The sequence below is a fragment of the Podarcis cretensis genome (assembly GCF_951804945.1).
Source record: "Podarcis cretensis genome assembly, chromosome: 5".
Classification (NCBI taxonomy): domain Eukaryota; kingdom Metazoa; phylum Chordata; class Lepidosauria; order Squamata; family Lacertidae; genus Podarcis; species Podarcis cretensis.
The window spans coordinates 56132240-56147338 of NC_137174.1; the positions used below are offsets into that span (position 1 = coordinate 56132240).

Genomic DNA, 15099 nt, shown 5'->3' on the forward strand with positions numbered 1-15099 from the left:
GTGGTGGTGAAACCTCTGAGGCTTGCCAGGATTCAAAGACAGTTATCTAAAGCACAATACAGGCAGTGGGCCAAATGTTGTGCAGTGGGGATATGAACTTTAAATAAAGAAGTGTGTGAAAGAAAGTAGGACTGAGTGAAAACTTCAGCTAAGATGCAGGAAAAGCAGACTGCACCACCTGTAGAAAGGAAAGTGGATTGGCAAAATTATAGGAAAGGAGGAGCAGAGGGTTAGGAAGTTATAAACCACAACAGGGCTACTGGACTTTTAAAATTGCAGCAGTGTAAGTGTGGCAGTTGTCTTCTATTCTAACAGCAGCTTTAAGACCTAAAGGGGCATTGAGAATCAAGGATAATGGGATGGGGGCTGAGTTTCACATACTGATTGAACTAATCCGGTACTTTTTGCAGCAGTCTTTTAATATTTAAGATTCAAGGATTCACAACAGTCCAGCAATGCAGCTCAAAAGCCAAATTTAAACTTTGAAAATATTTATCTTCTGATGTGTTAAGAATGAAATAGAAACACTCGTATCATGCATCTGTAAAGTCTTCTTCTGTTCTAATGTAATGTAACAGTTTATCATCTAATCCAAAATTGTCTATCAATTGAGTGAGACTTAATTTCCTGCTATCTGTAGACAAGGATGACTGTAGCTCATATAGCATTGCTTGGGAACTGCACCGCCATTTTGATATTAGAGACCGCAACTCTGTTGGGTTATTCTGAAAGAGGAAAAGACAAAAAAGCTGAAGTTGTTTGGTAATATCCCAGTATTGATTTGACAAACAAGCATACATCACATTTGACAAGTTCTCTCCCTTTTCCAAATCTACAATATTTGAAAACTTAAGTGCTACACTCTCAACAATTCTAAAGAAAAAATAAAATTAAAAGATTCTAGTGGAAAATTTACCTAAAAGAATGGCATTTTAAAATTATGTTTTATCAATCTTTGGTATCTAGTTACTTTCCATATTGGACATTAGCCTCATTTTGCAGCATTTGCTTGAAGAACTACTTCCTATTTACACAGAACCATCAATGTACATAGAGAGCTTCACTTGTTCCATCAGCACAAGTACTTTTCACTGTGCAAGTGAACCTCCCTTCCCATGCCCCTAAATCTCTTCTGGGTTCTCCCCCAACCCACTGGAGCAGATCTGGGGAAGGCACTTGAGGGTAGAGAAAGGGCGGGGGGAATTCTATTGCACAGAAGGAAATCCTTGGGCTAGCAGAAAAAATGCTATGGATACTGTGCAGAACTGAATCACTGAAGGCAATTGACTTAAGTGTCCATTGATTTCAATGAGTCTACTCCAAGTATGATTAACATTAAATTATCACCTTCATAATTTTACAGAGCTAAAATGAGATATAATTTTTATTCAGGATAAGTCACAAAGGAAGAAAGACAGCAGGAGAGACACAAGGACTTGCACATAAACTTGCACATAAACAGGACTTGCACATAAGTGCATTTTTTTGGTATCAGCATCCTGTGTCTACAATAAGTCATTTCAATGGTTGATGATGGCTACACTGCAAAATGCCAGATGGGAGCAGCATTTGGGTTAATGTAGTACTTCGCTTAATTACAGTACTAGAATTAAAAGAGAACTAAGGAAATATTGGAACACACATTTCCTTGCAGTACTTGCTTATTTCTAAAAGCTCTCAATAGGGCTAAAACAAAATGAACATTTTCAATTAAATACATTTTCAAGAACATTTTAGCGTCTCACCTTTGATCTGTACATTTTGACGAGTTTAAGTCTTCGAAGAAATTCCTCCTTTTCCTGAATCTTCTTTGCTAACATTCTCTTTTCATCCAATAGTTCCCGTTGCCTGCAATTTGTTTCTGACCAAACTTCTGGAGAGCTTTGTATAGCTTCACTACATCCAGTATATTTCAATACACAGAGCTCTCTCTCTTGCAAAGCACTTTTCAAACACAAGGTGGCATCAGGAACTTTTTCTAAATGTTCACCCTCATTTTGTGACTTAGAACATGTCTCTCCTTTAGATAAAGCTCTTCCTTCACAAGGACTACCATTGTTTTCATCATCTATTTTAAGACGCTTTGCAACAGTGAAAGCTGAATAAAAGGACCGTCTTGCTTTCTTCAGTCGTTCTCTTAGAGTTGCACTCATTGGCTAAAGTGAATGTAATATGGGAGTAGTAAGAACGAAGGTTTTTTTTGTTAATAGCAATGGTATATTGAAACAAAAAACAAGCCACCTGCATGAACCAATTTTTGTTTTGTTTTATATATGCATGCATATACACATAACAGGCAAAAACGACACCCTAATGTTATCTATTATACCAAGCTTCCTCAAACTGCCCTCCAGATGTTTTTTGAGACTACAATTCCCATCATCCCTGACCACTGGTCCTGCTAGCTAGGGATCATGGGAGTTGTAGGCCAAAAAAAAAAACCAAAAACATCTGGAGGACCGAGTTTGAGGAAGCCTGTATTATATATATCTTTCTTACTTTAAGCTTGGGGTCAAATTTTGTACCAAGATTTCTTTCTCTCATCTGCAGAAACCTCCAAAGAGTCAGTGACATAACACCAGTTTAGGAACAGCTAGGAGGGAGAGACATAATAAAAGCTACACACCTGTTTCCCTGAGCTGCTGCTGCTGCTCTGAGCAGATGTCTCGCAGTTCTTTGGAGTGGAGCATAGCAGTGTAGATTTGTTTAATACAGGCGTTTCCATTTTCAAAATGCACTCAGTTGCTGGGGATAGGAAAAAAAACCCTCAAAAGGCAAGTCTCATATGTACATTTAAGACACCGTTGTTTTTATTCCAGTCAGCCTACAATTTCTCAAAATTGGAAAACCAGGGTTAGCTCAGTTCGTGAGCAATTGGGATATGCTTTGATATTAAACCCTTCACCGGTGGCTATGCTCAAAAGACCTCCCCACCCCCCATGCAAGACTTCCTATGACCATCACATGGCAGAAATTCAACAGGCAAAATATTCCATTTCATGAAGAAACAGATGGTACAAGGAACACACCTGTTGCATTTCTGCTAAATGTATTAACGGCATATTAATAATTGTTATTATTACTATTACTATTATTATTATTATTATGAAAGGACTCCCAGCCTCCTCAACGGCCGTTTGCCTTTGCTGGGCGGAGAGTGGTCTGACTACTGACTCCCAGAACTGACACGAACCGTCGACTCGTCAACTGACAGCGAAACTGCCCACCGAAAACCCGCGCGACGTCCTAGGCATCGCGGACTCTCCGTTCCGCGCAGACGCGTCTGGTGAGAAGGAGTGAATGGGTCGGTGGGGTGGGCCTCCTTGTGGATTCGAGCGGGTAGGAACTGGAACGCGGGCGGACAAGAAGCCCCGCCCCTTAGAGCAACGGTTATACTCCTCTGCCCCGCCCATGCGCAGGCCAACTCCTTACCTCAGAGATGATAGCGTCAAGTCCGAGGAGCGGGCGAGAGGGAAACACATCTGCTCAAAAACTCCCGCTCTGAGGGAAGCAGAGGAAGCAGCAGGCAAGGGCAAATCTCGTCTCGCGGTCTCCCGGCGCCTGCGCTCTCTTCTCAGCAAGGGGGCGGGCCGATGTGGGGCGGAATCGCCGCCTTATATCGAGGGGAGCTGAGCAGGAAAGTCCTTCCTGTACAGGCTTACTCGGAGGAAAGTCCTATAGGGTTCAGTAGGACTTACTCCCAGGAAAGTGAACGTTATGGATTGCAGCTTTACGAAGTAAAACTCGCTTGAAACCGGCTGGGCTTCATTCTGAAGTAAACATGTGCGGGACGGCGTTGGAAGGAAATCACCTCAGAAATCAAATACGCCGTGTTTTTTGTTTGTTTTTTGTAACTCGCTGAATTTTCCACAGAAAATATGATACAGGAATAAACAACGGGGGCCGAGGGCGGGCTGCCAACGGTGTCGTTTGGATGCTGCGAAAAACTTGTATGCTTGACACACAATGAGCATCTGTCTTCTTCCCACCCTCCAATGTTGGTTGGGTAAATTGTCCCTTTTCGAAACGTTATAAAACCACAATTTTTTTTATGCAACAACAAAAGAGAATAGGCACAAGGATGTATAAAGTCATTCGCAGGGAATAAGGATGTGCTTGTTATGTGCACGTGCATCTTGTGGGAACGATGCAGCTGTGATTTTGTCAGAAATAGGAAATTTGGGTTCGGCTATCTTAAGGAATTGCCTAAGAGTCAGACTTGAAGGTGTTTACATTTTATTATTATTTTTTTATTATTTTGAACAAGGTAGAATAGGAAAAAAGGGCTTTAAAAACTGGTGAGAGCTGCTTTAGGAGACTATTTGCCTTAAAAGTGAGGTAAAAATAAAACTGGAACAACAGTTTTATTGTGCACTTAACTTTATTGCTTGTTCACTTAAAAAAAAATGTAGGAGCAAGATAATTTACTTTTTCTAGATACTTGTATGGTGCTAAATGAATCTGAGCAGCAGTTCTGTGAATATTTACCTGAAACGTGGAATTATGTGAGATTTACTTCAGAGTAAACCAGTGTTAGAAACAGAGATATGAAAGCTAGGAGCTAAGTGGCACCTTAAATCTCTTTTTTATAACAAGAATACAAAGCTGGAAATGAATGAACTGCGTATAAAAACTTATATTTTTCACATGGTTTAGTCTTCATCTGAAGACTGCAACAAACAAACAAACAAACAAACAAACACAAAGCCATACTTCCCCTGCCTGCCCCCCTGATATTCTTAGGAGGGTCCCTTCTTCAGTCCTCAGAGAATGGCTGGAAGTGGGAAGGCAGAAAAGGGTCTTTCATTCATTAAGTGGCAGTTTTAATTGAAATACTAGGAGCAGTACTGCTTCCAGAGGTCAGAAACTGCTCGCATTAATGAAATTCCCTGTCGCAAAATGCGCCTAGAACAATGGGAGTTTCAAACACTGGAGTAAACAGCCTACAGTCAGGGATGGTCGTTTTTGAAATTGTTACTCAACATCAACATGAGTGAGTCACTCTCCAACATCATGCCACTTTAATGGGACAGGAATTCATTACCAAACCTGTCTGTAACATGTTTGTTGTGTTATATAAGTACCACCTTATTGATCAATTAAGCTTTCATTTCAGCAGCAGGGTTCAAACATTGCACAATCCATTCTATATTCTGTGAAGAGCATTTATAATAGTAATTGTGCTAATGTTTGACGTATGTAGTGAACACTAGAGTTGGGGCAGGAGGTGGTCAAGTTGACCTCTCTAGTTGCTTCCCTAAGTCATTTGTCATATTGCATAGTTCAGTTGAACCTATTACCAGGCAGGAAATCCAGAACCTTCCTGTAAAATCCTGATGATGCCATTGTTACTCATCCTACTTAGGAAATACGTCTCAGTTTGCATCTCAAGAGATTTTCTACATTATATTGTTGGTGTAGCTGAAAGCCAAACAGTTATGATTTACCCTGACAGACAAAGGACACTATGCAGTCATATTTCTATAGCCTGGAGCATTAAGGTGGAGAAGCTTATGCAGTTACCTGGTGTTGCAGAATTTCCTTAGCCGTTCCCATTCCAGTATGGGCTTACGGTATATGGTTGTGGTTTTGCTAGTTGAACAACACTTGCTATTTGAACATTTTCTTATTTGTAAATTGCTATGCAACCTGGGCCACAGTCATGAATATGCTGTAGCAAAGATCACTTTGATCAGTGGTCATTTCCTGTCCCACCCTTGGTTCTTAGCCATGTGGTGTGGGTGTGGGCCTCTCCTATTGTGGTGGCGAAGTGAAGGTGTAATCTACCTTTCCCTATGCTATCTTTGTACTTGCCAGTTTTTGTAAAACATATCAAGATGCTCTCTTTTCTTTTAGGGGATATACTTTTTGCCAAATTAATTTGCTTTATATATGTGTGTGTGTACACACACACACATGTACACACCTATCACAGCTAATGAAGAATGCTATTTTGCAAAATCCACTTGTCACCAACTTCTTATTCCTTGCATTTACCCAGTTTTGAAGGTCCTTGCTGCTCTTCCTTCATTTTATTATTGTTGCTGCTTAACTTGCCACTGTATTTGCAGCTTAAATTTTGGGCAATACTTCATATGGCTGATGTTTAAGGAAAACTCATGGTTCTGAAACAAGAACTCATGGGTTTTTAATTAAATAAAAATACAATTAAAAACCATACACACATAGCACAGCACATGACAATAGCAGGCGGCAAAATAATTCAGTAGTTCGCCAAGACCCTCAGCAGTTTTCAAGTGGGTTCATAGAGTGAAAGGATTGGGAACCACTAATAAAGAGTCTTATTGTGCTTTAAAGACTAACCATTTTTAAAATACAGAATAAGCTTTAAAATAATATAGAATTTTTGCCTGCTTTTTCTTTGGGGCAGGGGGTTCAACAGCTTGTGCTTGTGCTAGAGGAATCCCCAGTTCTTTATAATTCTGTCTTGTAAGTACCATTTGAGTTATCTTCTCTAGCCGTGTGCTAGGGCCTTATTCAAAAGGAGCTCAGAGGTTGTAATTAGCCTCAGATAGCCTCAAATAACACTGGATGGCCTTGGGAAATTTGAATGGCTTCCACGGGATTACAAAGGGCAGAATAAAAAGCTCAGGAGAGGAGAGGAGAGGAGAAAGGGAAGGTTTAAAAATACCTCCTGATAGTTCCCGGATTCCTTATCAGACTTTGATCTTTTCTGAGTGTCTTTCTGTATTATTGTTATTATTTTGTAAAAAGCTCCTACTCACTCTGTTGAGGCTCACAGGAGACTTACTGCCGGCGCCATCTTTTCCTCTTTCCTCTGACTCAATATCGGTACTCTGGAATCGGAAATAGCACAAAGAACAAAATATTAGCCGTTGACAACTGTAGAAGACAGTTTTTAATAATGTTTTATGGTATTTTGTGTAAAGGCATGGACCTCACAAATTTAATAAACTTGAGTACTTGAGCTTTAGTGGACAAGAGTCCAGCCACTCAGTACATGATTTCATTGAAAACTTTGCTTAATGGAATTGCTTTGCCCATACATATGCCCTTTTTCAAGTTTATGCCTGCAGTTTTTAAAAACTCCATCATTATGCAGCTGAACATTGAAGATTGCACAGCTCACATTGTTGCAACAATAGCACTGAGGCTTCCTTTGAACACTTTATTGTATGCACTTGCTTTTTATTACAGGGCTGGTACTAAATGCTACATGTCAGATCAAAGTAATGAAAGCCCGGATGCTATTTCAGTGGGACTGTCTGGAGATTTTTATCTGACAATGCAAAGGGAAATGAATGAAGTGCAAAGTCCCCATTAATCTAGTTTGCTAGCAGAACATCTCAGAAGAAACTTGGGGTTGTATCCATTGCCTCCCCCAAAATTTTGCAGATGTATACAGTGTTTAAAGCAGAATTATGAACGACTGCCCTGATTGCATTATGAACGCAAATCGTTATGAATGCACAATAAAAGGGATGTCAAGGGGGACTTGAGGATGTTTGTGTCATCACTAGTGACTGTTGTGAAATAATCACTGTGTTAATTTTGCATACTTTTAAAAATAAACTTTATTATTTTTAAAAACAATTGCCAAGCGTAAAGTGTTGTCTTCCAGGACAAATGCATGTACAGGTGTCAAATCTTAGAGTCATCCACATGGCATCAAAACAGACTTGGAAAATCTTTTACATTGCAGATTATTTTACATATATTTAATTGCATGTATTAAAGCTTTCATTTAATGGTCACAGGCTCTTACAGAGGGACGCAGTTATCCCTCTGACCAGTGCCACCTAATAAGAGATTGCATGGCTGTTCTTTTTTCTCTTTCATACTGAGGCAGGGCTTTGCACTCTTATAAAATCCTCTCTTGGAGTATACAACTAGGTCACAGCTGTGTTGGCAGGTTTTTACTAACACAATATGTGTGGCACAGTGGGAGGTTGAAAGCCTTAATTCCTAACCTCTCCTACCCAAGGAAGGCCACCTGTGCCTTGGTGAAGTCTTATGCTTAATCTGCCAACCAGGCAAGGTGAGGTTCCCATTTCCAGCAGTTGTGCACAATCTGCTGGGTGGTTCCACCACAGCCCCCATGCCATGGACATGGCTTACATCACCTTCCATGTGCCTCTATTTTTCCTTTTACTTTGTACCCATCCCTTGCCCAAGTTGTGAGCGTAGCAAACAGTGTAAATGTATTTGCAACTCCCTGGGTGCTACCCCAGGGAAGGGGAAATCATGCCCATCTTCAGCCAATTTGGACAGCTTAAAAAAACCATTCCCAGTCCCCAATCTGCCAAGCAGGGTGGGAGGAGCACACTTCCCTCCCAGCCTGAAGCTGAGCCATGTGGGGTGAGGCTTTATTATACGCCTTATCAAATTTTGTGAGATGTGGAGATTGTGTGTCCCAGAAGATTAATAGGTCTCCCTACTCTCATGATGGCTAGGAATTACCAGCTACCATGAGATTACCCCAGCATGTCATGAATGCCTCCTGGCCAGATTTCATCCAAGAAGTGTGACAATTACATAGCTGTCAAGTGTCCCTTATTTGAAGGGACAGTCCCTTATTCCAGCACCATGTCCGGCTGCTGTCCCTTATTGACGGATGTCCCTTAAATTTCAAATGAAGCAGCTCCTCTCCCTCCCTCCCTGCCAGCCAGGGAGGAGGGAGGCTCCAACTGTGTTGCTTGGCTGTGTTGCTCACCCAATAAGAAGTCTAAGAATGAATGACTGGGGGGTGGAGCTTGAATGCCTTGTGTGTGTGTGTGGCTAGTTAATGCAAGCTGAGGGGTTTTTTGAATGCTGGATGCTATTTTGTTGCACATGCTGCTGCAAACTTTGCAGTGCAAAGCCAGGCCGGGGAGCCATCATAAGTTGAGGCTGCATAGGCCTTGTGGTGCATGTGATTCAGATTCTGTTCAGTTGAACCTCTGGTTACAAAGTTGGTTGGACAGTGTTCTCGGAGCTACCAGCATGAGTTTGACCAGACTGCAGGAGGACAGGAAGACTGGAGTGCCTGGAACAGGTGAGGCTGCAGGTCCCTTATTTTGGCTGCTGGTCCCTTATTTTCAAGGCTGCTGGTCCCTTATTTTCAAATCTGTAAGTTGACAGCTATGCAATTAGCTGCAAAGATGGTAGATGGGGTGTTTGTTTCTCTTGCCCAGCAAATCCCCCCTTCCTAACAGCTTATCCTTACAATTCAGGTTAGTTATCTTCTTTTGAGTTTCTTTTCTCTGTAATAGAAAACATAGCCAGAGCTCTGAGGATTTATCATAAAGATTAGTAATAGGTTGCCTCTGGAGATTCACTCTTTACAAGAATAATTAGTTCATCTCAATCTAGCACCTCACAAAGCACTCAGCTTTGTGATGTTAAGCAAACTTCAAAAGGGGAAAACACTGTTGGCTAGTAAATTAAACAAATTCTTCTAGAACTTGGCCCAGGTTGTCCTTCACCAGCAAAACAGGGTATCTGCTACCTGCAGGTACAAGTTTAAAGACCATTGTAAGATTGCCAGATTCCTAATGTCAAGCAATAATTAGAACCAAGCATCATGCAATTAAACCGTTCAGTAATGAAACTTGGCAGCCTTGGGCAATGCAACAATTTGAGTCTCAGATTTTAGGTGATGAAACACGTGCTCAGCTTCTAAACAGGAGACCAGTTAGTCCCCGTTGCACTTGATGGCCAAACACACAACTGACATTGACGCATCATGTACCTGCAGTACTGTTGCCAATCCTATAAAACAATCTTTGCCAATCTGGAGCCCGCCAGATGTTTCTAACTATAACTCTCAGTCCTCACCAGGACATGCTATGGCTGATGGGAGTTGTAGTCCAAAACATCTGGAGGACACCAAGTTGATGAAGGGTGCAGTTAATATAGTTCCTACAAATTATGCTATGCAGTTCTATATCTAGAGATGGGAGTATCAGTTTGCTCAGTTGCCAGTTGAAATGTTACTTTTCTTTGGAGTTTTCAATTGCTTAAACTTTTTGGTTAGGATAATTAATTATTTGATTTGAAATGCCACGTAGCAGAGTTGTAGATTTGGCATTCCCAGTGCTCCCTTGGACGTATGTCTATATAGTATATTAGCGTTAACATGCGTTTGCCATTAGACACATAATTATTAAGTGTATTTTGCCATTGCATAAATAATTGTGAGGAGATGATGACTGGAAGAACTTGGAAAAAAATATAGGAACTTAGGCAAGATAGACATCTTTATAGCTGCTATTTGTCCAAGCCAGCCTAATTTGACATTTTCCTATTTCTTGAGTTTTAGAACTATTTCCATATATAGACCTTTATAATTCCTGTGTGCCAATTGCTTGTGCAAGGGTGAAAGATGAATTTGTTATGTCTATATTAGAAAAAAAGTATTGTTGATTTTGAGTAATTTACAAACCTGCAACTCTGTGGAATGCATTTAACTGATTGACAAGAGGAAGAAGAGCTTCCTTTGGATTTTGGATCATTACAAGTGTATCATCGGCAAACACGTTGATTTTATATTCTCTGCTTCTTATTGTGATTAAGAGTCCATTCTTAATTGGTTGGCTAGAACCTCTTTTGCTATTACAAATAGCAGGGGTGACAGGGGACAACCCTGCCATGTGTCTATAAATGGGTCAATTTGAGGAGTATCAGAACTGTTGACTACTATGATTGCATGGGATTTGTGAAACGTAACTTAAGTCTGGTGTTATTTGCTCCTGGGCACTTCCTGTTATTGATTGATTGATTAGTGTGTGTAGGTACTATATTGATTGTAGTGATTCAGAGACATTTCCTTAAAACAGGGATGTCCAACCAGTAGATTGCGATCTACCGGTAGATCCCCGTCTGATCCTGGTAAATCGCGGGATCCTTATCTTGTACAAAAAGTTACAGGGGGAAAGCTAAAAAACTGTGCAATTCTCTCCACAAAAAGCTCAGTAACTCTGGGCGATCCACTCCACGCACGCTCCTCCTCCCTCCAATGATGACAATGGGTAGATCACTGCCAGTTTTTTTATACTGGGAGTAGATCAGTCTCTTGGGAGTTGGACATGCCTGCCTTAAAAGAAACATTGGGATGGGAGTTTAGTAATGATGACTGGAGAATAATTTGAGAGGGTGGAGCCTGACTGGCTTTAGGGGCTCCAGCAGAAAACTTCTTGTTGTATCTGCTGACTGTGTTAAGTCTGGCGTCAAGGTACTGAACCCAAACTTATTACAGGTACAGAAATGTTTGCGTGTGTACACAGAATGGGGGGAGAACACCCTTTATTTTAACTTTCTTCATTGTTCCTACCTATCACCCCAATCTTGAAGTGGTGAGAGAATCCAGGGGTTCCAGCACTTACCCAGGGTTTGGTTGCCATGGAATGAAGGTCAGCAGAGATTGTGGTGGCTTGGGGCTATATGGTTTTGTTTGCACACATATACAACCCGAGTGTAAAATGGAAGGGCTCATAGGGTTAACATCTCAAAGTACAGTTTCTCCATTAGTTACAGCTTTAGATCCAGCAAGGAGCAAGCATGTCTCTGTCTCTCCGGCTTCCAGCCCAGCTTTCACACACACTTACTATTGTTCTCCTACCTAGCAGCCAGGTGAAGCGGGGTGGGGGGTGGGAAGGTCCACTTATTAGCCTAGAAGGCACCATCACTTACTTAGAGTCTAGCTATTCTTTTGGGATGCTGATGAGGCCACTTAAGTGGCCAGATAAGGGCATTGTCCTACAAAGAAACTTGTCTGACTAGTTCATCAATAGAATCCGTCACTGGGGACAAGAGTCCAATAATTGGAAGGGACTCAGGGCACCATCCAAAGTGACCCTGCAAACTAACATATACATTTCCCCAAGCAATGTTTTGGTTCTTATATTGTTTTGAAAAGTTCAAATTTCATAGATTCAGCTGTAAATGTGGATTGAATTGTATTTCTTATCCATCCCTACCAGGACAGCAAGCCCCGGGGAATTCAATGGAACTTACTTCTGAGTAGCTATGTATAGAATTACAATTTAAGAGACTGAAAAGGTAGGCTCAGGAGGTTTTTGGCTGCCACGTGAGAGGCAAGCACAAGGAAGTGAGTTTGTTGATGTTCTTCTTTCATGTCTCATCTTGCGCTGAGCAGCGTTCACAAGCATCTGCCCATGTGAATTCACTGCTAATATTTTATGCTTCTGGAATGTACCTTTTCATAAAGGACTGCCATTGTTTCAAGTCTACACTTGGCAGATATGCCCCAGGAAAAACAGGTGCAGTCATGGCAGGCAAGAGCCAGCAGGAGAAAATGCAAGCCCTTTAGAGGGGAATAATCACCCAAGAAATCACAGTAGTTAGCCACACACATACCAAATACAAAAGGGAAAAAGAAAATAGGTGACTTTCCTACAATCCCTCAGAGGCGTCTGTCTGCATCTGAAGTTAAAAATTAATATAGTAAAAGTCTGCTTAACAATGCATTAATATTATATTAATTCTATCCATATATATTATATGAAAGGGTATGTTTCAAATAAAGCAATCACTTTTCCCCAAACTGTAACCAGCGCTGCTTAAATTAGGATTTAGTCTTAACCCTAGGGCTGTGTGTGTATTAGTGGCTTAAAATGAAATGAAGTCATTTCCCCTTGCAGGATTTCAAGTCACACTTGCATGTTGTTGTGCAGAGAGGGCACAGATGTCTTCACAAGGTGCACATTACCTGATTTGTTTCTCCCCCCCCCCACTCCTGCAGCACCACCATAAAGCTGTCATCCATGCATGCGCAAATGGTTGCCTCACATGTACACACCTCAGCTGAACCGCAAAGTGAATGTGGCTTATGTTTTCCTTTTCGTCTGAAGCTGGTTTGAGGGGAAATGCACCAATCAGTTGTGTTTCTCAGGAAACTACAGAATAGCTCTACCTCGCTGATTACATCATGTGTACATGGATTCCAAAGCCAGCAGTGGGAGTGCATAGAGTGAATGAGCACCCAGCTCAGAATCTGTTTGTCTATTAAAAACCTCTCTCTATATAAAAAATCTGAAAAATGTCTCTTTCCCTTGTTTGTGAAATTGCCTCTAGCATAACGAGGCTTAGGATCTTGGCCCAAGAACTCTGAGTGACAGGAACAAGCAACAGCTCTCTGGCAAGATGATGGTGGTTTTTATATGGCCTCCTTATCAGCCAGGTTGTGGGCAGCCTTTTCAGTCTGAGGCCCCCACTCCCACTTGGGGAAACTTCTGAGGGCTGCTTGCCAGTACTGGGTGGGGTCAGATGCAAAGGTAGGTGGAGCCATAAATGTGACTCTCACCTTTGTTCAGAAGGCTGTGTTTCACCCACCCACAAGTTGGCGATTCCTACACACGCACATATACCATAACTCCCAGAGTGTCCTATTTTAACTGGGACGTCCAGAATCACAGAAGCTGATCTCAGCTTCTGTTGGGGACCTGGAATGTCCCGATTTTGGGTCACCTGAAGATGCTCACTCTGGCACAAGTCAGCAGGATCACACCTGAACTCTGGCATGGCCCTGGTGACGAGCACTAGACCAGAAGGTGCACCCCTCCTGACGTCCCAATTTGGGGGGTGAAAATGTTGGAGGGTATGACACATGCAACTCTCTCCATCTATCCAGATAGAGCAGATGGATTATCACAGTCCAAGGAGATAAATGTTCCAGGAAGCACCTGAGAAGGGTACAGAGCAAATCTAGTGAAGGAAGTGGCCAGGGAGAAGGATGTGCCTAGGAATATTCTCAAAGGTCACATATAGAGGCCTGAAGGTAGAGATGCATTGGGGTCTTGGTCCTGGGGTTATCCCACTCCTGTTCTAAGCATTTGCCATATTGAGCCTGTTCACGTGTCAAATATTTTTTTCTTCAGCCATAAGAGATAGAAACTCCTCACTTCTTAATAAACTTTGAATTCCTTCCTGCACTTTCTGTGCAAGGTTCCATCCAGATTTCATAAAGCAAAAGTGCATGGACACATGGGCGACACACAGCTCTGTTTATCATTCATCACCTACATGGTTGTTTTCATGTGATGATAAAGAAGGGTGTGTCAGACAGGAGTTCAGATATTTTCTGAGTCACCAGATGAATCAAAAACTCAAGACAAGCTTATTAACTTTTGCCACAGCTGACGGTTTCCAAAGCAGAAATGCTGAAGGTGTGGCCTTTGGGTCTTTGTAGGAATCTATTGGGTTATAATCAGAAGCTGCATGTTTGATATCAGTTGCACATCATGGACTGAAGTCATGGAACAATAACATCCTTGAGAGTTTTGGTGCAAGTGATATACTGAGTCCTGCGTGCTTCACTGAAATAGTGAATGGGAGTAACATGGCCCCTGGATTCAGTTTTAGCATGTCACTAGGTTTTCTTTTCAGCTACTAAAGATCAACAAGCTGCATGGGCAAACTTGTTGGTTCGGTTAAGCTGTCTCTAAGCCTGCATTGTGTGATATGCATACTGTATATAAAGGATGCAGACATGTTATGGCAAAGCAGAGGCACATTTCAAGATACCCTACCTAATGTGCAGTATGCAAGTCTGTATACCAGGAGAAAATCACTGGGCACTTCCTCAGAGCAGGTTATTGTGGACGTAGTGCAGCTCATGCATGCAAGTGCCCTCCCCACAGTGTCCACACCATGTTGTTCTTATAACAATGTCTTCCCCTATACCCACCGCTTAATCTGGATTTACCATTTCCACAAGTGGTTTTTTTCTACAGAAACCATATCTCTGGATTAAATGGAAAAATAAAATGGGAATGAATTTTGATGTTATATGGATGTATGCTCCATATGTATGATCCATAGGTGCCAACTCTGTAGGGCTGAGGATACCTCAGCCACCTCCAAATATATTGGGATGGGGCAGAGCCCCCCAGTCTTGAGGGGCTGGGCCTTGTCGAGCCTACCTATGGCTGTGGCTGGCCCTGTTAAGAAGAAGAAGAAGAAGAAGAGTTTGGATTTGATATCCCGCTTTATCACTACCCGAAGGAGTCTCAAAGCGGCTAACATTCTCCTCCCCCACAACTCTCCGTGAGGTGAGTGGGGCTGAGAGACTTCAGAGAAGTGTGACTGGCCCAAGGTCACCCAGCAGCTGCATGTGGA

General features: G+C 41.9%; 1 protein-coding gene across 4 annotated transcripts; it reads right to left on the reverse strand.

Moving 5' to 3' along the window:
* Nucleotides 1-398: 398 nt before the first annotated feature.
* SFR1 (SWI5 dependent homologous recombination repair protein 1) lies at nt 399-3829 on the reverse strand. 4 transcript variants are annotated; one of them, XM_079976125.1, is made up of 4 exons: nt 3433-3829; nt 2627-2745; nt 1746-2156; nt 399-725 (listed from the first exon to the last, which is right to left on the reverse strand). In XM_079976125.1, exons 2-4 carry the CDS (start codon nt 2723-2725, stop codon nt 534-536), a joined length of 702 nt encoding a protein of 233 aa, XP_079832251.1. In that variant the 5' UTR covers nt 2726-2745; nt 3433-3829; the 3' UTR covers nt 399-533. The 4 variants fall into 4 exon arrangements, with proteins under 4 accessions (XP_079832251.1, XP_079832252.1, XP_079832250.1 ...); XM_079976126.1 differs by lacking the exon at nt 3433-3829 and adding an exon at nt 3228-3365; XM_079976124.1 differs by lacking the exon at nt 3433-3829 and adding an exon at nt 3175-3361.
* Nucleotides 3830-15099: the final 11270 nt, after the last annotated feature.